Source organism: Equus caballus, chromosome 20 (assembly GCF_041296265.1).
Source record: "Equus caballus isolate H_3958 breed thoroughbred chromosome 20, TB-T2T, whole genome shotgun sequence".
Lineage (NCBI taxonomy): Eukaryota > Metazoa > Chordata > Mammalia > Perissodactyla > Equidae > Equus > Equus caballus.
This window is the reverse complement of record NC_091703.1, coordinates 12,021,390-12,047,438: the sequence shown is the minus strand read 5'-3', so window position 1 is coordinate 12,047,438 and position 26,049 is coordinate 12,021,390. Positions and strand designations below refer to the sequence as shown.

General features: G+C 42.9%; 1 protein-coding gene and 1 long non-coding RNA gene across 5 annotated transcripts in view; one reads left to right on the top strand and one right to left on the bottom strand.

Moving 5' to 3' along the window:
- Positions 1-5,964, top strand: part of LOC102148205 (uncharacterized) — a 117,523-nt gene extending 111,559 nt beyond the window's left edge. Inside the window, exons 8-9 of one of the 2 annotated variants that reach the window (XR_011429482.1) lie at positions 2,293-2,506; positions 5,209-5,964. This is a non-coding gene — a long non-coding RNA (uncharacterized lncRNA). The remainder of the gene's footprint in view (positions 1-2,292; positions 2,507-5,208) is intronic. The other variant, XR_011429480.1, reaches the window with a different exon arrangement.
- LOC100063291 (N-acetyllactosaminide beta-1,6-N-acetylglucosaminyl-transferase) overlaps positions 1-26,049 on the bottom strand; it is an 81,056-nt gene extending 55,007 nt beyond the window's left edge. For 2 of the 3 annotated variants that reach the window (XM_023624445.2, XM_070244075.1), the window contains exon 1: positions 24,984-26,049. In XM_023624445.2, coding sequence (XP_023480213.2) covers positions 24,984-25,905 — 922 coding nt within the window. In that variant the 5' untranslated portion in view covers positions 25,906-26,049. Of the gene's footprint in view, positions 1-1,547; positions 2,660-24,983 lie in introns of those variants that run through there. The other variant, XM_005603563.4, reaches the window with a different exon arrangement.

The following is a 26,049-nucleotide window of genomic DNA, read 5'->3' as shown; positions in this document are numbered from 1 at the left end:
TACCAATAGAAAGGGAAGGGGCTGGCCCCATGGCTTAGTGGTTAAGTTTGGTGTGCTCTGCTTTGGCAGCCCAGGGTCAGTTCCTGGGCGTGGACCTACACCACTTGTCAGCAGCCATGCTGAGGTGGTGACCCACATACAAAACAGAGGAAGACTGGCACCGATGTTGGCTCAGGGTGAATCTTCCTCAAGCAAAAAGAGGAAGATTGGCAACAGGTGTTAGCTTAGGGCAAATCTTCCTGAGCAAAAAAAGAAAAAAGAAAAGAAAATGGAATAAATATTTGAGTATGAAAATCAGCCCCTAAGTACCCAAATTATATGCCAATGATGGCAACAACAGATAAAAGGTGAAAAGATGGTGGCCATAGTGATAGGGAGGTCAGGAAACAGAGAACACACAGTCTAAGAGCAAGCCCTGTTCACCAGGCCAGTCACCCTGGGACTCAGAGCCCAAACATGGTATTTTCCAGAGAATGCTAGTGTGTTTATCGTCCAGCAGACTCTGCCCTGCAGCCTGGGAGCACCTACCAGCATTTCCAACTTGGCAGCACCCCAAAAATGAGAACAATGATTTCTTTTCTCTTGCTATAATAATGCTGTCGAGTTCATCAGAGATCCATTTTGTATTTTTCATTGAGCCCAAAGCATGCTGTTTCCTTCAGAAGGAATCCTATCATGTTTTATATAGTTTTAAAAATAACTGATCTGGTCCATTAGTAAAGGTAGAAATGGTTGGGTGAGAAAGAAAGGAGTTTCTCCTAGAATCTCATTATTTATCTGAAGTAAAACACACATATTTTTAAAAAGGTCTATACCAATACTATGGTGCATGCATGAGTCCAAACACTTCTCAGCTCCCTGGGCTTTAGGGAGACAGCTGTGGTGCCGGAGTAAAGCCTCAGGCTTTGCCATTCATTCCCTCATTCCCTCTTCCAATAGGTATTTATTGAGCATTTACTGTGTGTTCTAAGCATTGAGGATACAGCAATTAACAAGACAGAAAATGACCCGACTTCATGGAATTAATGCAGAGGAGGCTGAGAACAAACTCATGCAAATAAGTAAATATGATAACTCCAGATGGTAATAAACTCTTTGAAGGAAAAATGAGGTGGGGGGTCAGCTCAGCTTGTCTGAGCTGACGACATCTAGCTGATGAGAAGGAGCCTGTGAAGGTCTGAGGGGTAGGCAGGAGAATGGTCAAGGCAAAGGCCCCGGGGCTAGAGCAAGTTTGACCAATTTGGGGGGAAAAAAGACCACCCCTGGGGACTGATAACAATAATACCTATTGTGGTAAAGACTTAATAAGATGATGAATGCAAAAATACATGATGAAATGCATGGCAATACCACTGACAGGCATTATCTGGCCATGCTAGAATATTGTATTATCACATAAAGGACATCATTCTGCGTTTAGAAGGGATTAGGGTGAGAACTATAGATCTCAGTTTTCATCTTCTACTTCAAATAAAATGAGCAGGCTCTTGAAAACCCCTTCCACGTATGGCATATCACTAGCATGTGAAAAACGGACTCTCACATACCTGGAATCCTATTGAGCGTCACCCAGAAATGTTCATCGGGACTGAAGGTGTCTTTGGACCACTGGAGCAAATCAACAGCCCGTGGGTCATGGAGAACAAAGTTGGAAAACTCTCTTGACAGAGCAACATAGGCAGAGCCAAAGTAAATGGTGAGATTATGGGGAGGAGGCGGTTTCAAGGCGGTGGTTCTTATCACGTAGGAAAGCTCTTTGCCCAGGTGTTCTCGGTGGACATACTTAGTCCGTCCAATGGCATGAGCTGGGGGCAGCACTCCTGGGGTAATGTTTTTTCCTTTAAATCCTTTCAGATACTGAACTATTTCCTTGTTGGTTTTCAGGGGAAAATCCTGCCCACAGGTGTTGATGGCGTATTTCCATGGCACCTCCGAGGCCACGAGGTCTTTGATGCAGTTCAGGTCCGCCTGGAGCCTGGAAATCCCGCCGTACACAACTGGCTCCATCTTGGAGGCCAGGAAAGCATTGGGGAAGCAGCTCAGTAATTGCTGCACCGCATCTTTAAATTCGACTGTCGCCTTTTCATCCACATGAACACAGTAGACATTCTGAGGCATGTAAATAGCTCTGAAGAGCCTTGCAAAGGTATCGAAATTGTGATGGATGACCATTGTATACGCCAAAGGAAATTCAGCTTCTTCTTTAGATAAAGGGGCTGTGATATAGTGGCTTTGGATCAAGTATTCTTTGCAAGAAGACTTCTCATATATCGTTAGTTTGTCTCTCCACAGGAAAGGCGTCTTGCCTTTGATAAAGGATGTGCAAACCTGACTCAGCATCAAAGTGTCCGAGTTATTTAGCCTCTGGAAGCTTTGCTCTCCCCCCGAATTAAACACATAGAACACGATAAAAATGATTACACAAGAAACAGAAACTATAAAGAGGTAACGCATCGACGAACGCATGCCTCAAAGAGGAGTGAGCTTTCAAAGACTGTCAAAATCTGTAAGTCCTTTCCCAAACTTACTTTTTTCTCTGGGTTCTTATTTTGGTACATACTCCAGTAATTTCTACCCTGAAGGAAGACGCTGCGAGTTTATTCAGCCTCGTCCCGGGAGTCCAGCTGCTGGCTCTCTCCCCATGCTGATATTAGCAACTGATCCCGCCTCTTCTCTGCCTCAATCAAACCGCCTTTGTCTAAACCGCAGTAGCAGGTTGCTTAAGCCCAACCTTTTTCCCTCCCTCTGCCTCCCGCTTGCATCTGCTCGCTGTTTCACTAAAACTCTGGTAACTCCTTTCTCCCCGCAGATTGAGTTTCTCAGATCTCTTTTCTTTCATTTCCCATGGTTTTTTCTCCCCCCTCTTGTTATTGCCATTCAGAGAATTAGCGCAGTGAGAGCCAAAGTTGAAATGATGTGTTCTGGCAGGCACCCCGTTTCCTGCTAGTCATCCGACAGGCTGCGGCTCTCACCCACTCTTGTTGCTCATGGCAATGATCCACGACCTGACTCCTCCACTCTTCCAGTACTGTCCAGGGGGTACAACGTAGTCTCCATTCTAATACACCGCGTTAATGAAGAAATAGCTGAAAGGACAAGCTCTAGACTAAAAGAAAACCTCATCCATCCCGGCTCCTTTGGAATGCTTTCCGGCCCTGCCCCATCCTTGTTTCAGAAAATAATACTTGTTTTAGAAACTAAAACAAGAGCCTCCAGGAGTTCTAGTCCTCGGGGATCTGAAACTGCAGGGCTCCTGGTCCTGACACTTTGAGATTAGGGACAGCCCCTCTCCTCCCACTTCCAGCAACGACTGTGATGCTTGTCATAGAATGTGGAGGTCAAATGAATGAGTCCTGAGTTACAGCCCCTGATTTAGATGAGACTGTAAAACTTCACTGGAAATAAGGTGAATCCTGGGCACAAATGGTGTTCAGATTAGGGGACCAAGAGGGTATAACCACCCAGAGAACATCGTCTAATACTCAGAGAGGTGCTTTATACCTGCCCAGTTAAGCTTATCGACCACCTAGGAAATGAATATTGTTTCACCCTCTTTATAAATAGTAGTGCTTTGGCTAAGGGGTACCACGGTCTTTTACTTAGAAGATTCTCATCTCCAACCTTTCACTTTTCCATCAGCTTTTTTCTTTTGCTGAGGAAGATTCATCCTGAGCTAACATCTATGCCAATCTTCCTCTATTTTGTATGTGGGTCGCCACCACAGCATGGCTGCTGATGTGTGGTGTAGGTCCACGCCCAGGAATGGAACCCAGGCCACTAAAGCAGAGTGTTCCAAACTTAACCACTAGGTCATGGGGCTGGCCCTCCTCCATCAGCTATTTTTTAATATAGATTAATGTATCTTATTTAAAAAGACTTCTGGGGCCAGCCCGGTGGTGCAGCGGTTAAGTGCGCATGTTCCACTTTGGCGGCCTGGGGTTCGCCAGCTTGCATCCTGGGTGCAAATATAGCACCACTTGGCAAGCCATGCTGTGGCAGGCATCCCACATATAAAATAGAGGAAGATGGGCACGGATGTTAGCTCAGGGCCAGTCTTCCTCAGCAAAAAGAGGAGGATTGGCAGCAGATGTTAAATCAGGGCTAATCTTACTCAAAAAAAAAAAAAAAACCACTTCTAAAACATCAATGCAACTACTGCATGCCTTCACATTTCCCCTGACCACCCGTCTGCACTGAACACCTCAGAGCCTTCACCCTATAGCATTAACTCACAATGGAGACTGAACCCCGCCTCACTCCATGAAGAAATAATGTCCTTTAATGTGCTTTCTCTCCTTCCTTTTGGAAAGCCTTTATCCCACTATTAATGGAATTAGTAAGATAATATGCTGACTCCTGCATGCAGCCTAGGTAGGAAAACCGAAGCCTATGCCCCACGATTCAAGGCATCTAAACTCCAGCTGAACAACACCCCACTTCCTGGGCACCCTGTGGCTGTTCATTCTTCTAGCTTTCATTGCTCTCATTTTTTATTCACTATTTTGCTCTCTCCCGTACTAAACTCTCCTAAGACCCATTGCAAATAAACTCTATACAGAACCCACCTTTGGATTTTTAGCCAGAACAGAAAAAGAAAATGTAGCCATTATATGCACAGAGCAGATTCATCTAATTCTTAGTGTTTCTATGGAGTAGAGTGAGGAGAATGACCTAAAGTTCAGGATCGTGGAAAATTCAATCCTAAGCTTCTTTTTTCCACATAATACCTTTAAATATTAGCTTATTATATATTCTGTTTCAAAACAGCAAAGGTTAATTTCAGAATCTATTTTGGCAATGCCTTCTGGTTTAGAATGAATATTAAAATATTTAAAATATTTGCAGGTTGACAAAGTGTTCAGTGCACAGATACATAACAATGAAGCCAATAGATTCTGTTTATATTATTATTTCCAACTGGCCAACAACACGGGGGTTCAGAATTACACAGGCTTAGGGGACAGACATTAATAATGTTGCTATGTTAAGAAAATACAGACGCTAGCCAAATTAGGAACTTTCATAATACTTCTGTATTGAACCCATTACTTCAAATGGCATTGTTTGTGTGACGAAAACACAGCTGTTTTTCCTCTCTGCCTTTCTGGCTGTCCTTGGCTATTAAAAATCCCTCCAGGAGAGCTTTTTTAAAAAACCGCATGTTGCAGTAGAGAAAGGCTGTTACCTGTCATCTTTTCTATCTAATAGGCCACACGACCTGCTAATCAAGAACGGACACCATGTGTTTTTTTGCTACTGAGACTGAGCAGTTCAGCCCTTGCGACCCGCCGTTGACTGCAGGCAACGACAAGGTCAACACTTGGAGGCCTAGCAACCACGCCTTGTCGCTCACTTTGGAAGCAATTATTCCCGAACTAGCCAATTAATCAGGCTAGACACGTTTACCCTCCCCCTGAGGCCACCTTAAAAGCTCACTCTTTATTCCTCAGAAGTCTTTATTTTTGGTACATTAAAGAATTTTTTTTCCCGATTATGAAGCTATCTAGACACAGCTCCAAAATGAAGAGGGTGCCCTTCCTTTGAAATGATGGAAGACTCGGAATCTCAACAAAATGAAAATAATCGAAGACGGAAAAGAATGTCCTCTGACACCTCAGCACCTGTAGGCTTTCCTGTGTGCAGGGGCCAGAAGACACCTGCCTGACGCTCCAGACTAAAGAAGCAGGCGCTGAAGGGGGCTGCACTGCAGAGCGTGCTGCCTGCCCGGCTCGAGTGCTAGGGGAGGCGGCAGCTGTCGTCATGCTCGAAGACCTGCACTTTATTTTGTTGCCAAAGGAGTATCACCAAGGCTTAAGGTGGAGGAGCTCTCCCAGGCAACGCGTGCCGAGTGGACGAGGAGTACGAGCAAAATAAATCACGGTGAGAAAGGCCACGTCAGCCCATAAATGCATACTGCACGTCTTAATAATAACATTAAATGTAAATAAAGCCTCTTAAGCTATGAAGTAAAGGTACTAGCCATGCCTTCGTTAACAACGTTTCCTAGAAACAATTCCAAGGCTCTGATGAGACCCTAGTCCTGTAGAGAGTCACAGAACCTCAGATACTGCATTATTTGAGTTTTTTCTTAAAGAAATAAAGATAGGAGAAGGATTTAAAGTCCCAGAGTCACTAAGGAATTAATGGATTGGGAATTAGTGGAAAGTCTAGATTTATTTTTCCATTCCCCCAATGTTGTAAAGTAGAAATATGTACATTATTTTATTTATACTATTTATTTACCTGTTTATATGTGTTGAACGAACGAATGAATGAATGAATGGAGCCTACATTCTCCATGGTTTCAGATGCCCATGGGTAAATGTGCTCTTAACTAGAACTGGGAACAGAGCAACTAGTAGCTTCTATTTTGACAAAAAAAACCCAGCTCTGACCAGATTGATTGACCAGGTAGATTAAATGACATTAAAAAACACACACAACTTTTAATCATATTTCTGGGAGAAACCACGCAAGACGTGTTTTCCCTTGTGGTTCAAGGAAGGGTTGCCCATTAACTCCCATAATATTAGTAACAGGACATGGTACAAAAATCAGGAGCCCCGGGTTCTAGTTCACTTTCTACCTTTAACTGATTAGGTGTTCTTGGGCGTTCCTCCTTGCTTCATCTTTTAAAGGGATGTTCTCTGTGGTTCTTTCCAGCTAAAATGAGCTGTAATTCAATATGTATAAGATGAATCCACTCAGCAGCAGTGATGGAACCCAGGAAGTGTGAGGAATGGCCCCTCTCTTGTAGGAGAGTCTTTCTTTACCAGGATTCAGAACATGGACAGCTGAAAATATAACCAAATGGGGAAGACTATGGGTCAGTTCGGAACAAGAGACTATCCGCTAAATTTTGTGGGAGCTCCGAAGACAAAGAGTTCCCCTGGGGCTGAGATGGTAAGAAAGGGCTTCCGATGGTTAGATTCAGACACTGAAAGCATGGAGAAAGCTTTCTAGGCAGAGAAATGACGAGAGGGAGCAAGAACACAAAAACACTAAGCCCGATGTGCAGAAACTTCCCGGGGAGAGTTGGGAATATAGAACTTCTCTGGCGTGGCAGCCGATAAAAACTTCGCCATCAGAGACCCACGACCTCGAAGGGTGAGAAGGTGGACGCCAGGGGAGCAGGGGCTTTTGCCTCCTGTTCTCACCGTAGTCCAGCAGCCCCACCAGGGCCTGACACACACTGCGTTCAACGCTTGTTCAATGAGTCCAGAACCATCTGGGCATTTGAAAACTACAATTTTCAGCCCACTCTTTGCCCACTGTTTTAGCTTATACCTTAGAACAGCATAGGCTCGGAGGGCCCTCCAGGACTTTTTCTTTTAAGCTGATTTCTCGTTATCTGGAGATGTGGTTTTACTGTACCAATGGTGCTTGTTCTCTCTTCTTCCGTGTGCGCAGGCCTCCACGCAGACCTAATGATAAATGGACCAAGGAGCACGCCACTCTGTCTCCCCGTGCAGCCTTCCTTTGCTTAATTGCATGGACTAATGCAAACTTCATTACACTTTCATAATTGTTCCGGGACTTGTTTCTCCATTCTCAATTAACTGCTATCCTTTAGCTGGGAAGGAAATTGAGAGTACACAGGTTTGAGCAGAAACACTAGATTTATAATGTTAAATACTAAGAAAAAGGGCAGTGAAAGGCCTGGCTCGACACAGTTTGTTGAAGCAGCACTGAGAGGCGAGATTAAGGTTAGGTAAACGAGGGGAGGATCAATTCTGCTGGCTGTTCTCTGGAAGGTCATTGTTGTTTGGTTTGCTTTGTTATTGAAGCAGGTCAAATGACTCGGGTTCGTTCTTAATTATAAAATACAGGGATTTGTTTTTTCCTCTCGAATTAAGAGTAATTCATGGGAAAGCAGAGAAGGGTGGGAATCCATTCACTTTGGACAGACAATTAAATAACTCTGCTCTGGGTGGCCAGACAGTTTATAAATGGAATGACGTTTTTTTTTAAATCCTGATGATCATGATGCTAAAGAGAAGAAGAAAGAAGACCTTTCCAAATCACTTTAAAACAACAATTCTCCCATAACTGAGGAATCTTCCAATGGGCTTCACTGGGGAAAATTACCTTCTCCTGGGACCCAATCATTTTACTTTCTACACCATTCATCTAATTAGTCACAGAATAAGTTGTTGTCTAGATCACGGAACCCAAAGCATTATTTCAAATTCTCATCTCAGATGGGGGAAGAAGTTTAACACACAGAATTTTAAAGGCCTAGGAAGGCAGGTCCAGAAAGCGGTCATGCTAGACCATATCATCATCATGTGAGCTGAAGTGATCTGCATCTGATTTTCATGTGGCAAAGGATCATGGAAACGCTTCCTGGATACTGAAGGATGCTAAGCAAATACTTGCAAAAGACAGTATACACAGATTCAAATAGGCAAATGTCAGCGCATGTGCAGATAGGCGGCAATCTTCTAGTAGCATAAACGTAGCAAGTAAAAATATGAAGAGCCTGAAATTTGGGGGCTTAGAAGATGAAAAATAAATCACCCCAAATAACTCACAGCCAATTCACATTTCAAGGTGAAACTTACCACTGCATTTACATGTGGAAATCAACTGCTTACCCCTGGAAGAATAACGGACCTACTATTGTTTTACCAAAATATTTGTTTCTAAAAGTATTCAGCCAGACTAGGTATGTTTGTGGCTTGGGGATAAGGACAGTTCAGATTAAAAGTTTATAAACTTCTGTTTAACATCTCATCACTAGAAGGGTTGTTAAAACACAAATTGCAGGGCCCCCACCCCCAGAGGTCAGTAAGTTCCAGGTGAAACTTAATAATTTGCATTTCTAACAAGGTCTGGTGACCAAAGTTTGAGAACTAATGGACCAGAGACCAAAATTCTTTTATTTATTGTTTCCTCAATGACCCCCTGGATCTATTTTCCTATGACCAAGTAATATACTGTAGAACAAAACAACTAATCTTTCAGGATAAATAATACTGTACAGTTTGGAGATACTTAATAAACTCAAGTGGTGGATAATCTGATCCCTTGGGTAAAATTTACCATGGAAAGCTAATCAGTACTCCTAGGAAGAAGGGAAGAAAATGGATATACAGACAGGCGCTAGTGTTGTTATTTAAATGAGAGAAACCCTCGTTGCAAGTCTCTCCTGCTCCAAACACAGTCTCCAATTTACTGTACACAGCGAACACACCCAGTCTTTCACAAAACGTGGAGCAGGATTCTTTACCGACAAACACTGATGTTTTGAGTCGCTAGTGTGCCATAAACCGAATTAGAGGAGAGTGCAGAAGAAGGATAAAAAAAAGTAAATAAATAAATGAGAAAAAGGCAGAAGATACCAGGTATTGATGCAGATGTGGGGCCCCTTGACTGCTCAAGCCCTGCGGGCACAAGTGTAAATGGGTACCACTCGGGGAACTGGCAATATCTACTGAAGTTGAGCGGAGGCATGTTCCACGACCCAGCAATTCCATTCCCGGGTATTCACTCAACAGAAATGCATACGTGTTTATCAAAGGACATACAGCTCAACGTTCACTGCAGCCATATTCATAATAGACCCAAATGTCCACCAACAGTTACTATATAGCAGAGTTTCTCGGGCTTGGCACAATTGGCATTTGGGGCTGAATGTGCTTTGTTGTGGGGGGCTGTCCTGTGTAGGCTGTTTAGTGGCATCCCTGGCCTCCACCCACTAGATGCCAGTAGCACCCTTTGCCCCTCCCCCAAGTTGTGACAACCAAAAATGTCTCCAGATATCGCCAAACGTTCCCTAGGGAGAAAAATCACCCCTCCCCACTTTACACACCTCCTTCTTTCTGTACAGTGATGAAATGAATAAGTACAACTGCCTACGATAGAAAATGTGAATCTCACAAACGTGCCATTGAGCAAAAATAGCCAGACAAAAAGAGTATACGCTGTATATTTCCATTTATGTAAAGGATAAAAACAGGTCAAAGTAATCTCCACTCTTAGACACCAGGGTAGTGACTAGGATGCCGGTCACGTTCTGTATCTTGATGCTGGCTACATGGGTGTGTTCAGTTTGTGACACTGTATCAAGTGATCACCAATGATATGGACACTTTTCTGTTAGACGATACTTCACCAAAAATGAATGAATGAATGAATGAATAGAATGAATCATGGTCCTTCTCCCAGAAATACTCTTCCATGGGACTCTTCAAGGTGACTGGAGATCAAGAGTCCTTCTTGAATAACTAATATTTATGGGTATCACTTACGATTGGATACTCTGCAGTACCACATACCAGAGCCCACACTACTTCTTCCTTAAGCAGACTGACCGCTGAGAGTGTTTCCATTCTGGTTCCTGACACTAGCCACCCTCAGCCATGACCCAACCACCACTCCTTCCTACCAGTCAGCAATGTCCAGCATAAAAGGAGCCAAGAGAAAACAGAACAGGAGGTTAAAACTGAATTTAAAAACCCATTGTTGTTATCAACACAGAACCGGGTGCCAGCCCTTAAAGCACTTGTAATCGAGATAAGGACAGAGGGGGCACTTGCACTGACAAGAGAATGTATGTTAAAACAGGTACGAAGAAGTATGAATGACAAAGCTGATAGCTGGAATTAGGGGCTATGCACCCTACTTGCCCAGTGAGGAAACTGAGACTTAGATGGTCACTGGTCTCCCAGGGTCACTGAGCTGGGAGAGGCTGACCCTGGCCTTGAATGAGAGCAGCTTCAGTCCAGAGTTCTTGCCATTCTGTGCCCTTTCAGGCAGGCCCAGGAATGTCCTGGCATCAGCGTCCACATTTGCTTCATGGAGAAATCATGAGAAAGAAGGAGAGCTGTGTTCACTTTCAGTACGACACATTCATTCCCTTTTCCAACGCTCCTCTTTCTCTCACATCCAATCAATCAATACTTGCTGAGAATGCACCTAGGCCTGAAGCACCAAGAGGTTTCTTTTCCTTTCCTTCCAACGTCTTTTCTTTATTCCTCAGACAACCACCTGGACAAATCTTTTCCTTCTGGCTCATGATGATTGACTTCCCAATTCCATCTCTCCAGCCCCCTCTTCAGGTGATCACATCACTGCCTGTTCTGACCAGTTACAAGCAGAAAGCGAGACCCAGGGAATAGCTGGCCCCAGGCTGACCTCAATTCCTGAAGCCTGGTCCTTGAACTAATTAACCAGTCACCTGGGAATAATCTCTAGGGCCAGAGCCCCTGGGAACCCTTCCTATCTCGTCTCTTTCTGCAGAGAACAATTCACCAAGCCCAAGGTCCTTCTTCCTCTGTTCTGACTTGGGACTCAGGTGCTCAGATAGCGCCCTCAGGCTTCCTAGACTCCAAGACTTCACAATCTTCAGAACACCTGCTCTCCTGATCACATTTGCTAAATTTGTTTTTAAACTTTGCTTTCTTAGGAAGACTAGGTCTGAGACTATCCAGATGACTGATACAGTGACAGGAGTTTGATACACACTATGACAAGAATTCCATCAGAATCAGTTATCAGTTTTACAAAGACAACATACCACCAAAAAAGTTGAATAATGTGCTGAATAGCTTCCATTTGGCCCTTTAGGTCCCCTCCCCTCTCTTCTCCACCCTGCACGAGGGGTGACCTCTATGCAGTGTGTCAATGGGCTCTGCCTCTGTTGGGTTTGCCAATGAGGGGAAGACAGAGGGATCAAGGCGTTGACTCCTCAGCTCCTTTCTCGTCAGCCACAGCAGGACAGCCCTGTCCTTTGACTGAAGTTCAAAAGTCACAGTTCTTCTAGAAGGGGCCCTGTCCACAGCAACTTTTCTAACCACTCCCCCTTTCAGGTCTAGAAATGGTAACAGATCCACTATTACTGGTTCTGGGTATTACAATATTGTTTTTCTTCACTCTGCCCAAACCTTCAAAAATAGTCCCTTTAAGTAAATCCTTCTTAATTAGTCCAATTCGAGTGTGCTGTCTACTTCCTGCTGGGGCCCTGACTGATACAATAATAAATGATTACACTGGAAGAATACTTACTATGTGCAAGGTATTTAGTTAATATTTCACAAAGATTATCTTTTATTGCTCACAACAACCCTGTGAAGTAGGCACAGTTATTACCCCCATTTTACAGATAAGCAAGGGAGACTTGGTCCAACATATTACCCCGGGCCATAAAGTCAGGGAGCACTGGAGCCGGACTTTGAATTTATATATCTAATTTTTTGCCTCCCAATACAAATGAGATATATCAGGATATCAAAATTCATTCAGAGCTCCTTCTCTCTTCCCAAGGGTCAAGGCTATAGCTGGTGAGAGATGGGATCAGCATGTCCTGCGGCCAGGATTTCAGCTAAGCACCAATGGGAAAGACTGGTTCCAGTAATGGGATGGAGAAAAACAAATGAAGATACTAAGGTTAATGGGAGCCAGGTTCCTCACTGCTGGGGAAGGAAGTAGAAAGAATAAACCCTGTGTTGTTGGATTGGAATTGGAGATATCAGTGTGAACTTGTGCTTTCTAATATATATATTTTTAAATTAAAAAATAGGTTTGTGTGTGTATGAGACAATGTGTGAGTTGGGGCATGTCTTTGAAAATGCACAGGTGTGGCTGTGGGTGTGTGTCATGTGTGTATACAGACATTATGTGTACACAAGATATATATTTTTTCCTAGCTCTAACCCCTGAAAGGGCTTGGAAGTAATAATGCCCTTGAGTGCCCAGATCTTGGTTTTTAAACACATACCATTCTTGACTAAATGGAACCAGAGTTCCCTGGAGAAAATAGTTGACTCCACAACTCGAGCAGGTTAAGTAGGAGATTAGCTTGGAACATCTCCTTGTGCCAGAAAGCAAGGAAGTGCTCAAAGAATGAGGAGGACATGTTGAAAGGACACAGTAGCCACCTTGAAGGGGCCCTCACTGGCCAAGTCCAGGACAATTTGAGCAGCAAAGTAAGTAAAACTAATAGTGGTTTGTAATCTACTGAATAAAATGGGAATCCAAGTCCATAGGAAGATAAATAAACAAACAAACACAGGAGGAGAAGAGAAGGCTCTCCCTCATAGATGAATGTCAACTAATAAACACAGAAGGATGGAGTTGACAACCATTACAGTAATAATTGATTAAGACAGGAACGCTCAGTGGATGGTAAAACTGGGGAGTGAACGTTTGATGAAGAATAACACATCTAAATAGTCTCAAAGTGTCTCCCCACAAAATACTTATTAATTACTTAGTAATAAATACAAAATACTTACTAACTTTTCAGTGGGGAAATTTCACAGGCACCATCTTACCCAAGGGACAAAAGGTAATATCACCACTATGAGAACAAATCAACATTGCGAGTTTCCACAGTGTCATTTCTCTGGTATCTTTGCCCAAAAGGCATGATTTGAATCTAATCATGAGAAACATCAGACCTGGACTCTTCAAAAATGATAAGACCTTGAAAGACAAGGATAAACATAAATTGTTCCAAATTGGAGGAGACTAAAGAGATATGACAACTAAGTGTAGCTCGTGATCCTTAATCAGATTCTAGACTTATGAAGGACACTATGGGTACAACCAGTCACACTGGAATAGGGTGTATGGATTAAAGAGTAACACTGTGTCACTTGATGGTGGCACTACGTTTATGTAGGAGAGTATCTTTGTTGTTAGGAATATAGTTTGAAATAGTGAGGGGTGATTTGCAAATGGTTTAAGATAAGCATAGAGAGAGAGGGGAAGAGAGAGACAGAGAGGAATAAGATAAGGCAAATGAGAAAAATGTTATGGGTTGGGGCCTGTGAGTGAAGGATACAGGAGAGCTCTTTATACTATTCTTGTAAGTACAGTAATTTTGAAGTTAAAAGAAAAGACTGAAAACTCATTAAGACCTTTAAACATTTTCTAGATATTCAAAGAGTAGTATTTTCATGAACTACACTGCTTAAGCCACAGGAACTTCCAAAAGGCAGCATGATAGATTAGATTGATCATGAATTAGTGGTCAAACAAACCCAAATTAAGCCATTTTACCTTCCAGAGCTTCAGTTTCCTCATGTGCACATTGGCGGTAATACCATCTACCTCCTCGGAGGATGCCTGCGTGGCTTAAATGACACAATCAAGTGAAGCATCAACGTTACGTCTCTCCTGTATCCCTGAGAAAACATTTGTTCTACAGGATTTCTTCTGCAAAGAAAACTTACATTACTTGCATCAACCAAACAGTGCCAGTGTTGGAGCCATCCAGAATGTGGAAATAGCCCCATTCTATAGAATTAACCTACAACATTCATTAAAATATGAATTCTACCTTAAAGATGGATGCTCCCTTAACAGATTCAGCTCTTTCCTACCATTCATGACCAAACGGAAACTTTGCCCCTCTAAGATTTTCAAATCTAGTTTATAATTTGAGATGGTGTAGAAAGGAAGTAACTTTCAAGTATTTTCTCCCCATGACACATATTGAAAACAATCCTTTATCCGGCACTTGTAAAAAGAAAAAAAGCACAAAGCACTCTCAGCCACAGGCGTCTGGCCAAGGAGCCTGAACTGCCCTGGGCCTCGGTGGCCAGACATGCTGCCAGGATGAATATGGAGCCGACCTGCAACCCACTCCCAGCACGTCAGCGCACACAGACAAGGCTGGGAAGCTCCGCCATGAGCAGGAAGTATAACAAGGAAAGAGGCTGCTGTTACAGGAAACAGTTTGGGAACAAGCTTAAAAAGCACTACACACACACACTTTGGGAAAAGATCGAGCTGTTTCTAACTGCACTCAGAATTAGGCTGTGCTGGGCCCTACACCCTTCAGAACAACTCCAGGCCTCCATTCTCAACATCTTGACACCAGTGACCTATCATTGCAATTAATTCCATTCCCAATCCTGCCTTGTCCTTTATTTCATTTTCCCTTCTATCTTAAGCTTCCTTTTTCTAGCTTTGAAGCTAGAAAGCAAGAAGAACTTTAAACTGCATCCCTTGCCTAGCTTTTGCCTGATTTATGAGACTGAAGACACTGGAGACAGAGCAAGACTGAGTCCTGTAAAGTTGCAAGAAAAGCTGGAAACAGCTGCGCGCGGCTCAATATTGGAATGAAAGATTCTCCAAGGGGGGCTGATTTACCATCCGCAAGAATTGTTGTGATTTTTCACCAAGGCTAGAAGGAGGTTAGTTAGGATTGCAACGATTATAGGAATTTGAAGTTCGCTTCGTTCCTAATAAGGAGAAAACTAGACAGACACATTTATGAATTCTCTGAGGTAAAAATAAATGTTTGTGAAATCCTGTCAGACACTGCTCTAAATTTGTCAGGTTCAGTAACATAAGAATTAGTATTTGCAGCAGCAAACTCATGTTGATTTAAACAAGGCCCGTCCTAAGCTTTAGGTGGTCAAACGTAGCTGGCACAGACACAAAAACGGAGACCACAGCCAAGGGGCAACTCTTGTGAAATGGAAGAAACAGAAAGTAAAAGCCACAAAAGCATCGACCAGCACTCCAGCACAAACCATTGAACTCACTACCAAAGAACTGGGAGGATAAGAACCTGGACTAGAGATGGCGGACAGGGTTTCATCAGAAGGGAGGGAGCTGCAGCCATTTGATTCTTAAAAGAAGGAGGAATTACAGTTTGGATGAAATCACAGAAAAGGGGTCAAATCATAGTAACTACATATTAGGACACTGTCCTGATTAAATGGGTTGCTTTATTTTTCTCTTTTTTGTTTTCTGGTTTTTTCTTTTGAGGAAGATCAGCCCTGAGCTAATATCTGCCACCAATCCTCCTCTTTTTGCTGAGAAAGACTTGCCCTGAGCTAACATCCATCCCCATCTTCCTCTATTTTATGTGGGATGCCTGCCACAGCATGGCTTGACAAGCGGTGTGTAGGTCCACACCTGGGATCTGAACCTGCAAACTTAACTGCTGCGCCACCGGGCCAGCCTCACTTTATTTATTTTCTTAAGTGAATCTTAGTTAATTGTTAATAGAGGATTCAGGAGCTAGAAACCTGAATTAACACTTCAGCCACGCAGTCTGACAATGTCAGACAATTTCATCTCTTAATCTTCCCTGTCTTCAAAACAGATTTAACCATCTTGACTCTGGCACTTATGACCTGGGGGTGCTTGGACAAGTAACACAAACTCTCGATACCTCAGTTTCCTCATCCATAAAATAGGGATTGCAACATACTAGGTTCACAGAAATAATGTCCAAAAGGCACTGAGTCCTCTCCTAAGAAGATATACCAAAGGCCAACAAGCACATGAAAAGATGTTCAACGTCATTGTTCATTAGAGAAATGCAAATAAAATCACAGTGAAATATCATTTCACACTCACTAGAAGGGTTAAATAAACAGATAAGCAGTAACGAGTGTGGACGAGGATGTGGGGAAACTGGAACCCTCACAGACTGCTGGTGGAAATGTAAAATATTGTACCCACTTTGGAAACCAGCTTGGCAGTTCCTGAAGATGTTAAACACAGAGTACCATATGAACCAGCAATTTCTCTCTCGGGATCTACTCAAGAGAAATGAAAACATGAATCTATACAAACACTTGTTCAGGAATGTTCACACCAGAATTATTTATAATGGCCAAAAAGTGGAAACAACCCAAGAGTCTATCAAGAGATGAATGGATAAACAAAATGTGGTATGTCCACATGATGGAACAGTAGTCATCCATATAAAGGAGAGAGGTACTGATTCATGCTGCAACATGGATGAAACTCAAAAATATTACACTAAATGGAAGGAGTCAGACATGAAAAAGCATATATGATTCAAGTCACATGAAATGTCCAGAAAAAGCAAATCCATACAGACAGAAAAGTAGTGGTCAAGTGTAGAAATGGAAAGAGGCTGTAAATGGGCATGAGGTTTCTTATGGAGGTGATAAAAATATTCTAAAGTAGAGGGGGTCATGGTTGCACATCTCTGTAAATATACTAAAAATCATTGAATTGTTCACTTCAAACAGGGAATGTGGTGAATTTTACGGTATGTGAATTACATACCGTGATAATTTACAAATGAATGTAAATTATACCTCAATTAAGCTGTTAATTTAGGGGGAAAAAGGCTATTTGTCAATGCCTAATGTTGTAAGGATTCATGCAATGATTATGATGTACATGCCTTCTAGAAAGGCTTTCTACTACGTAACCCTGGGGCTTAAAACGCAGCTGGTAATTCTGCCGGTCCACTGTGAGCTGTCAGTGACTTGGACAGTAGAAAATTCTTGGATTTGCATGGAAGCAACACCATATTTATTTTACACTAGCAACTGAGGGTGAATCAAATTCAATCTGACCCCACGCACCTTAGGGGTTGAGGTTCACAAAGATATAAAGGTCACAGGCCCCCCAGGACTCTGCATTCTATGAGGCCCCGCAGGGGCTGAAGCCGCAAACTCAAACAAGAAAATAAGGAAGAAGATAAGGACTATCTGGGGCACAGAGGACAAAAGTTAACTCTGCCCGGCGGCTGGGGGAGGGGTTGTGAAAAGTTTCACAGTGCACAGTACAGCTCAGCTGGTCCCTCGGAGATAAACAGCATTTCTCCAAGCAAAGAAGGGCCTGAGGGGGGAAAACTGGCATGGGACCAAGAGGGCTGTTTGGGGCCTAGTAATTATATAGGGAATTCAAGTTATAGCCCTAAATAAACCACTTTCACTACATTTTCTGTCTATTTTAAATCAAAGCTTCGCAGGGCCAAAATGACTCTGGCAAATTCCTTTAAATGTTGATTTCACTTTTCTACACCTGAACTAAAACGGACAACTTCAATCTTCAAAATGCATAAAGAAGTTAATTTATACTGACCTTAGCAATCAGATGACTAGCAACTCCCACAAGCCAGCCACACTCCCAAGAGAGTTTTCTAATGGATTTACCATCAGCGGCAAAGGATGTTTGCCCCCTGGAAGAGGAGGTAGGGGCAGGACCCCTGCCCTGTGGACTGCTTTAAAGCCGACCCAGAACTGAAAAGGAAGAAAACTAACGTTCTGCAAAGCTGGAGGAGAATTTTCTTCATGTGTAGAAAATACTGTATTAGATGAGCAGAATAGAGCTCTTTTCTCTCCCATTCATTTGCTCTTCATTCAGAATTATGTGGGAACCCCATAGAATGATGAGGCTAGGTCCCGGCTCTAATCATTCACTCACGTTCTCACATTTGCGGGGTGTGTGGTGGGTGGGGCCAGAGACACGGGGTAGAGGGGGCCCAAGATCCACACAAATAGTTAAGATGCAATGCAAGAGATGCTATAACCGAAGTAGGAGTAAAGTGAATGGGGGTGGGGGATGGCTGCTTCTGTGGGAGAGGAAAGTGTTCTCTGAGAAAGTGACATTTCAACTGCATTTTGAGAACTGACTAGAATGAGCAGCAAAAGTAAAGAACATTCCAGAACAAGTGGGCAGCATGAGCAATGGCCTGGAGACCATTTGTCTTCGGACCACTCTAGAGTGACAGCAGCTTGGCACAATGAGAGGCTTCCAAATAGTCACAGAACACTATTTCCTAATAAGAGGAGGGAGAAACCAGCTGCTTAAGGCTCTCCATACATGTGACATTGCTAAGAAAGGCTACAGCTGAGGGGTAACCTCTGCGGGTCACATACTCGATTTCCAGCAAAAAATTATCCTGGGGCCTTCAAAACCAAATGTTCATGGATTTTTTGGTCACACACAGAAGTTTCAGAATAGTAACACTAAAACCTTAAAAATCAACATCTAGCAAGTTCGTCTATCCCCTCTCTTGTAACATTTCATGAGCCCTACAAGGTGCCAGGTACAATTCATACTCTGTAATCCTTCCAACAGCCCGACAAGGAGATATTTTATCCCCAGGATACAGACGAAGAATCAGGCTCAGAGAAATTAGGCATCTTGCCCAAAGTCAAAGAGACTGTAGATGGCAAAGCCAGGACTGTCTGCTTTCACATCCCACCAGCAAATGGGAGCGACTCTCTGACTCTGCAGAGTAAACAGATCTCTAGATCATTTGTTCAACACACTTTATAATCTGCGTAAGTCTGAAGAGCATGCTCATTGATGGCCACTGACTCTATTTTTTTTCTCTTCAATCTACTTTTAGCTTTCATAATATAAAGTTAAAAGAGGTCACCACACAAAGAAATGTTGTTTCTGAATGTTAAGTATTAATAATATTTTAATTTATTAAATTTAAATATTAATGATATCTTGATTTAATTAATTTAATATTAATATTAACATGGGGTCATGTCTCTGATTATTCCTCAGAAATCCCAGAAGATGGTGTAATAATTAACAAAGCAAACATGTTCATACATACCATCGTTATTTTCCAGACCATTTTTGATGATAACGTGGATATGTAAAATGCATCTAAATCAACAAAACTACATATTAGGGCAACTTCTGATTTGTGGAAATTATAATCTTTTCAAAAACTCAAAAAAATGTCAAAATCTCCAGTGGTCCTCGGTTCGGCTGAGTCATCTTATAACTAAGCAACTAAGCCCATTTTTTGTAACTTCAAACACAGAAGGCACTGAATTTCTAGGTGCCCTGAGCCCTATCAGGTTTTAACTTCTAAGACCACACAGGCATGAATTATCCTCTTGAGAGAAAAGAACCAGTCTAACTCAGACTAGTTCTAACTCAGCTGGGGAAGGAAAAAGAAGAAAGTAAGGAGACAGTGTGAGCCACAGAACGCCCAAAAGATAAACCCAGTGCCCAGGGAGGGAGGGAGGACAAAGGTATAGCAGAGACAACATCACTCACAAGTTAAAACTATGCTCCCCTCCCCATTTCCCCTGGAGAAGTTATAAAACTAATGCCACTGTTTCCTTGATAATTTATCTACATAAAAGGTCGTCTGTCAGGCCATTTACTACCTTCTCAAGAAACTGTATTTCCTTGAAAAGAACTCACAGGTGTTCCAACTCACCAATTTCCTTTTCTACAAGTTGACAAAAATCAGCATTTCTAGCAGATATAAAAATGGAGATTGTTCAAGCTAATAGTAAAACTTACCCCCAAATTTTCCTCCCCTACAAGTCGGTCCACACATCCCGTGATCCTGGAAGCTCTGTGAGCATGTGTAGGAGGAACACAAATTCCCTCTGGAAGATCCCAGCAAGATCCCAGCCAAATCAGAGGCCACGAGGATGAGTTCCCAGGGCCATCTTGATTCAGATCTGCTCTTTCCTGCCTCCCGCAGCCACCTCTCAAGATTTCTGAATGTGGCACGTTAGCATCGCATTTTTACATACACAGGGACCAAAGCAATCAGCCAGTCTCAAATAATGACAAAGAGTCAGGCCAGTATGGGCTCGACAGCAATGGGAATGCATCAAGCCGCCCCTGTCAAGCGCACAGGGGGACAAATATGACACAGAACACCAACAGGGCTGGTCCACAGGCTGGCTCCAGGGGACAAATGGGCAGCAGAGTCTGTCTTCCAGGCCCACAATCTCCAATTTCCTTCCTTCCTCTATCCCTTCTCCTCCAGGCGTCTTGACGTGCCTTTTTCCTCCCATCTGCAACCAAACCGGCTCTTTTCTCCTTCATTCAGGTTTTAATAAGAGTTTGAAATAAACTCCCACAGAATCAGATTACAAATACTCCTTTTTAGCAAGTGAGGCAGAAATCATTGATCAGTTTTGAAAGCTTTCAATCCAAAGAACACGTGACGAATGAAAGAAACCCACTGGACGTCCCTGTTCCAGGCAGAACCACGCAACCCAGACAAGCACATGATCTATCACTCAAAATGAAAGTGGCATGTGAGGAACTCCAACCTCGGGCCTATAAATGGATCTTTTTCCTAACTGGAAATCATCCACAGCTGAGTCAGATGTGAAACTAAAAAACGGTTGCCATCTTGTTGCGGACAGCATTAGAGAAAAGAAGTGGGGAGGAGAGAGGGAAAGAAAAGTGGGTAAAAGATGAAGAGGGGGAGGGGAAGAAGAGAGAGCAGAAAGCCTTAATTTCACAACAGAGCTTATCTGGCAACATCTTTACAGCATTGGCAAACTCCCTTAGTGTAACAGCCAAGCAGGAACTCTTATCTTTTGAGAGGCTTCCAGAGGACCCGCCACTTCTTAAGGGACTTATTAGGTATAGGTGACCCTGTTTTGTTTTGTGCTTTAATCCACATGACTCTGCCACCCTGGCCACAGCTGACCAGAGCAACTGGGGACCTAAATGAAGGTTAGCCGTCTACAGAGGTCAGCAGTCGCCTATGAAGTGGTGTGAAAGGACAACAGGGTCACTCACTGTACAGTGACCACGTGACCCAAAGCAAGACTCTCTGGGTACAGCTGAAGGAGACACAGAGAGGCAGTGCTGTCCACAGAGCAGCACAGAGTCTGATGACACAAGGGGAAGACAGAGAGTAGAAGCCAGAGGGCAGTGGGCCCCGCAAGCGAGTGGAAACTCTGAAGCAGAGATGAGGACTCCAGATAAGGAAACAGAAGCAGGCAAAGCAGAAGAAGCAGAGATGAAGACATGGAGACACGAGCATGGCCAACTGCTCGATGTTACTAGGGCGGTCCTGCTCTTGTCCTACCATTCTCTCCAGACACGGAGGACACCTGGCCAACCTGCCCTGTCATTACAGTAGCCGCCAGCCACAGGTAGAAAGGATATTTTGGGTATATTGGGTTAAATGAAATACAATATTTAAATTAATTTCACTTGTTAATTTTTGCTTCTTTTAATGCAGCCACTAGAAAACTTAAAATTACAGAGGTGGCTCACATTATATTTCTATTGGCCAGTGTTGTCGCTCCCCATAAGGCCATTTCATCTGTAAGATTTTTTTTCCCCTCTGGCCTATTACTTCTCTGAGAATCCCAATCACTGCATTCAATTAGAACAATCTTAAAATGTCCCAAACAAACAAACAACCCATATATGAACTAGAAGGACCCTCAAAACAGAAATGACCCAGATTTCCACATGGCGGAAGTGACAGTGAACCAGATGGCCACCTACATTTCCAGTTCCTTTACCTTCTCGTGACGAAGCCCCACCCTCGGGCCTGCGCCAGGTGCCGTAAGAACAAGGATCCTCCATACACATAACACAGAAGCTATTTCAAAGGCTTACTATTTTAAGTTTTCGAAATGCAAGAATCAGTACATTTGTTTTCCATTGCTTTTTGATCGGTAACCGCTAACCAGAGTGTGAAAATCCAGTTCCGACAGATCAATCACACTGAGAAGTCAGGCTGCTACCCTTAAGTTTCTGTTCAATAAACTGATGAGAGTCGTAATTTAGAATCACGGACTCTCAGAGTGGAAGAGACTCCCACGCCTTCCTGTCCGACACTTGATCCATGAGTTTCTTCATAGAATTTCTCCAGGCTCTGCTTCCGCATATCCCTTGTGCCTGCTCAGCACTGAGGAAGCGTCTCATTCTGATCCCAGACTGATGGGTTCTTGTATCTCCCACCACTGACCCTACATTCTTCTTGTAAACTACAGAGTTGGTGCAATTTCTCTCTCACGAGCAAATCTTTTGTTTATGTGAAGACGTGATCCCTCTCCAAGTCTTTCTCAGACTAAACATCCTTTTTGTTTGTCTTGGTCCTTTTTTAAAAGATGGGGTTTGCCCTTTTCTCCTTCTTGGCTACTCTCCTTGGAACCTGCTTTGTCAATGACTCCCCTTAAAGTATGGTGCTCAGACTCCAAAAATCTCCATCACGCTTGGTCCAAGCAACACAAAGCGAGAAGTGGGGCTTCACCTCCCTTATTCTGGGCACTACAATTCCATATAAACAACTATATGGTCATGACTCCCCACCTCACTTTCTTGAGCCGCGATTTCTTTTATCACTACAACATTACTCCTCCCAGCTCTGGGAAAACCCCACCAATTTAAAAAGCGTTTGAGGAGATATCACCTCACACCTGTTAGAACAGCTATCATCAAAAAGACAAGAAGTAACAAGTGTGGGTGAGGACATGGAGAAAAGGGAACCCTGGGAATGTAATTTGGTGCAACCACTGGGAAAACAGTATGGAGGTTCCTCAAAAACTAAAAATAGACCTACCATATCATCCAGCAATTTCACTTTTAGGTATTTATCTGAAGAAACGAAAACAGTAAAACTCAAAAGGAGATCTGCACCCCCGTCCACGTTCATTGCAACATTATGTTCAACAGCCAAGATGTAGAAACAGTCTAAGGGTCCATCAAAGGATGAATGGATAGAAAAAATAAACTCACAGATATGGAGGATAGATTGGTCATGAAGTGGGTGAAGGGGGATGCAGAGGCCGTGGGGGGTAGAAGTGGGTGAAGGTGGTCAAAGGTACAAACTTGCAGTTATGAGATAAGTAAGCCCTGGGGATGTAATGTACAGTATGGTGACTATAGTTAGTAGTAGTGTATTGTATATTTGAAAGTTGGTATGAGAGTAGTTCTTAAAAGTTCTCATCACAAGAAAAACAATTGTAACTATATATGGTGATAGATGCTAACTAGACTTATTATGGTGATCTTTTTGCAACACATACAAATATCAAATGATTATGTCGTGAACCTGAAACTAATATAATGCTATATGTTAATTATATGTCAATTAAAAATAAATAAATAAAGAGGTTGGTTTCAAGTGGTTAGAAAAAAAGGAAAGCATTCCAAGTCTATGAAGCTTTGTATACCAACATTTAAAACAAGCATCTGCAATGGTTCACAGATAATCCCCTGGAGACTGAGCAAATACCGACGGCTGGATCCGCCCTGGACGTCAGACATTCTGGGAAACGGGCCCTGGCCTTACACATTTTTTAAAGCTCCAGGTGATTGCAGAATGTGTCCAGGGTTGAACCACGAACTTTAAGAAACCATCAACCTGATCCATATATTGATTCAAATCCCTTTTCCCCCAAACTGTGAATCCGAATTTTTATTTTGAATTGAACAAGCAGAACTGAATTGCTTCACTCTAAACAATTGAGAACATTCATATTGTTTGGAACTTGGACCAAAAGAAAAGTGGCGTTAATTTAGTAACAACTGAGACCTAATTGAAAATCAACTTAAAAAGAACATCAGGCTTGGGGAGACCCGGTTTATAATTGGCATGTCTGCTTACTAGCTGGGAAGTTGAGCTCATCGTGTAACCACATTGAAGTTTCTCTGTCTACAAAATGAAGGCACTGGTCGAGAAATCTTAAAGGTGCTCTAAATTTCTAATTCAATTCCAGGAAAGGACTTGCAAATGAAAATTTTTAAAGTTGTACTCTGTTCCCATTTTGAAAGGATGTGAATTCAGCTATGGGAGCTTCAACAGGGTCAAAAGTATTATTAAAATGTTCAAATCGCCATTCCAATTTAATTGACATTTATTCCTGATTGTAAGAGCCATCACACTTAAAGGAGAATTGGGTTTAATCTTTCATTTGCACCCAGGGTTCCCTCAATCCTGACCATAGCTTTTTTATGTGTGTACAAGGAAGATTCCCCCTGAGGCAACATCTATTACCAATCCTCCTCTTTTTTTGCTTGAGGAAGATTAGTCCTGAGCTAACATCTGTGCCAGTCTTCCTCTACTTTGTATGTGGGACTCCTCCACAGTGTGGCTGATGAGTGGAGTAGGTCCGCACCCTGGATCTGAGCCCACAAATCCTGGGCAGCACTTTAACCACTCGGCCACGGGGCTGGCCCCAATCCCTTGCCACATCTTAAGGCTGCAGCACACATCTGAAGTAAGTCTATGGACCCAGAAAGGTAGGTTGGTATATCAGCAAAAGCATCAGACAGTAGGGCTCTCCTCTGCCCTGCTCATCACTGTGCCTCAGTTTCCTCATTCATAAAATGGAGATGAGTTATATCACCTACTCTGAGCAGAGCTGCTGAAAAGATTTTTTTAAATTAACATTTGAAACTGTAAAGATCTTTGAAATTTTAATTTTTTTTTTTTACTATTTTTTGAACAGTTTATTCGGTACTGACCATGCAATGTTTATTCATAAAAACAGAAGTTGAGACATACATACCAGGAATCCTATTGAGTGTCACCCAGAAATGTTCATCAGGGCTGTAGGTGTCCTTGGACCAGGAAAGTAAGTCAAGTGCGAGCTGGTGTTGGAGAACGAAGTTAGCAAATTCCCTTGTGAGGGCCACGTAGGCAGTGCCAAAGTAAATGGTCATGTTGTGTGGAGGCAGAGTTTTTAAATTTGTTGTTTTATGCACGTAGGAATATTTTTTGCTTAATAGTTCTCGGTGGACATACTTAGTCCGTCCAATGGCATGAGCTGGGGGCAGCACTCCTGGGGTAATGTTTTTTCCTTTAAATCCTTTCAGATACTGAACTATTTCCTTGTTGGTTTTCAGGGGGAAATCCTGCCCACAGGTGTTGATGGCGTATTTCCATGGCACCTCCGAGGCCGCGAGGTCTTTGATGCAGTTCAGGTCCGCCTGGAGCCTGGAAATCCCGCCGTACACAACTGGCTCCATCTTGGAGGCCAGGAAAGCATTGGGGAAGCAGCTCAGTAGTTGCTGCACCGCATCTTTAAATGTATCTGTCGCCTTTTCATCCACATGAACACAGTAGACATTCTGAGGCATGTAAATTGCCCTGAAGAGTCTCTCAAAAGTGCCAAAGTCTTTGTGGATGGTCACTGCGTAAGCCAAAGGGAAGCCTGCCTCTTCCTCAGACAGTGTTTCTGTTATATAGTGACTCTGAGCCACGTAGTCATAACAGGTAGAGTCACTGAGGGTGGTTTTCAATGCATTCTCTGTTGGGTAAAAAACCTTTCCGTTGAAAATCTGATGACAGACTTCTGCTAACAGTGAAGCATTGGACAGAGACGCCCTCAGAAACTGTTTACTCTCCCATAACTCATTATTGTAAACAAATACAAGAACCAGGACAGTGATAAGAGAGACACTAAAAAGACAGTGCTTCCAAGAGACCATTATTCAAAATCAGGAAATGAGGCAAATATCTCAAGTTCTGATCAAAGTGTAGCTATGTTTAACTCACGTGTTCTCCAGAATCCAGAATCATCCTCTTCACAGATACAGTTCTGACTGGCTATTCCTGCCCTTCCAAGCGACAGT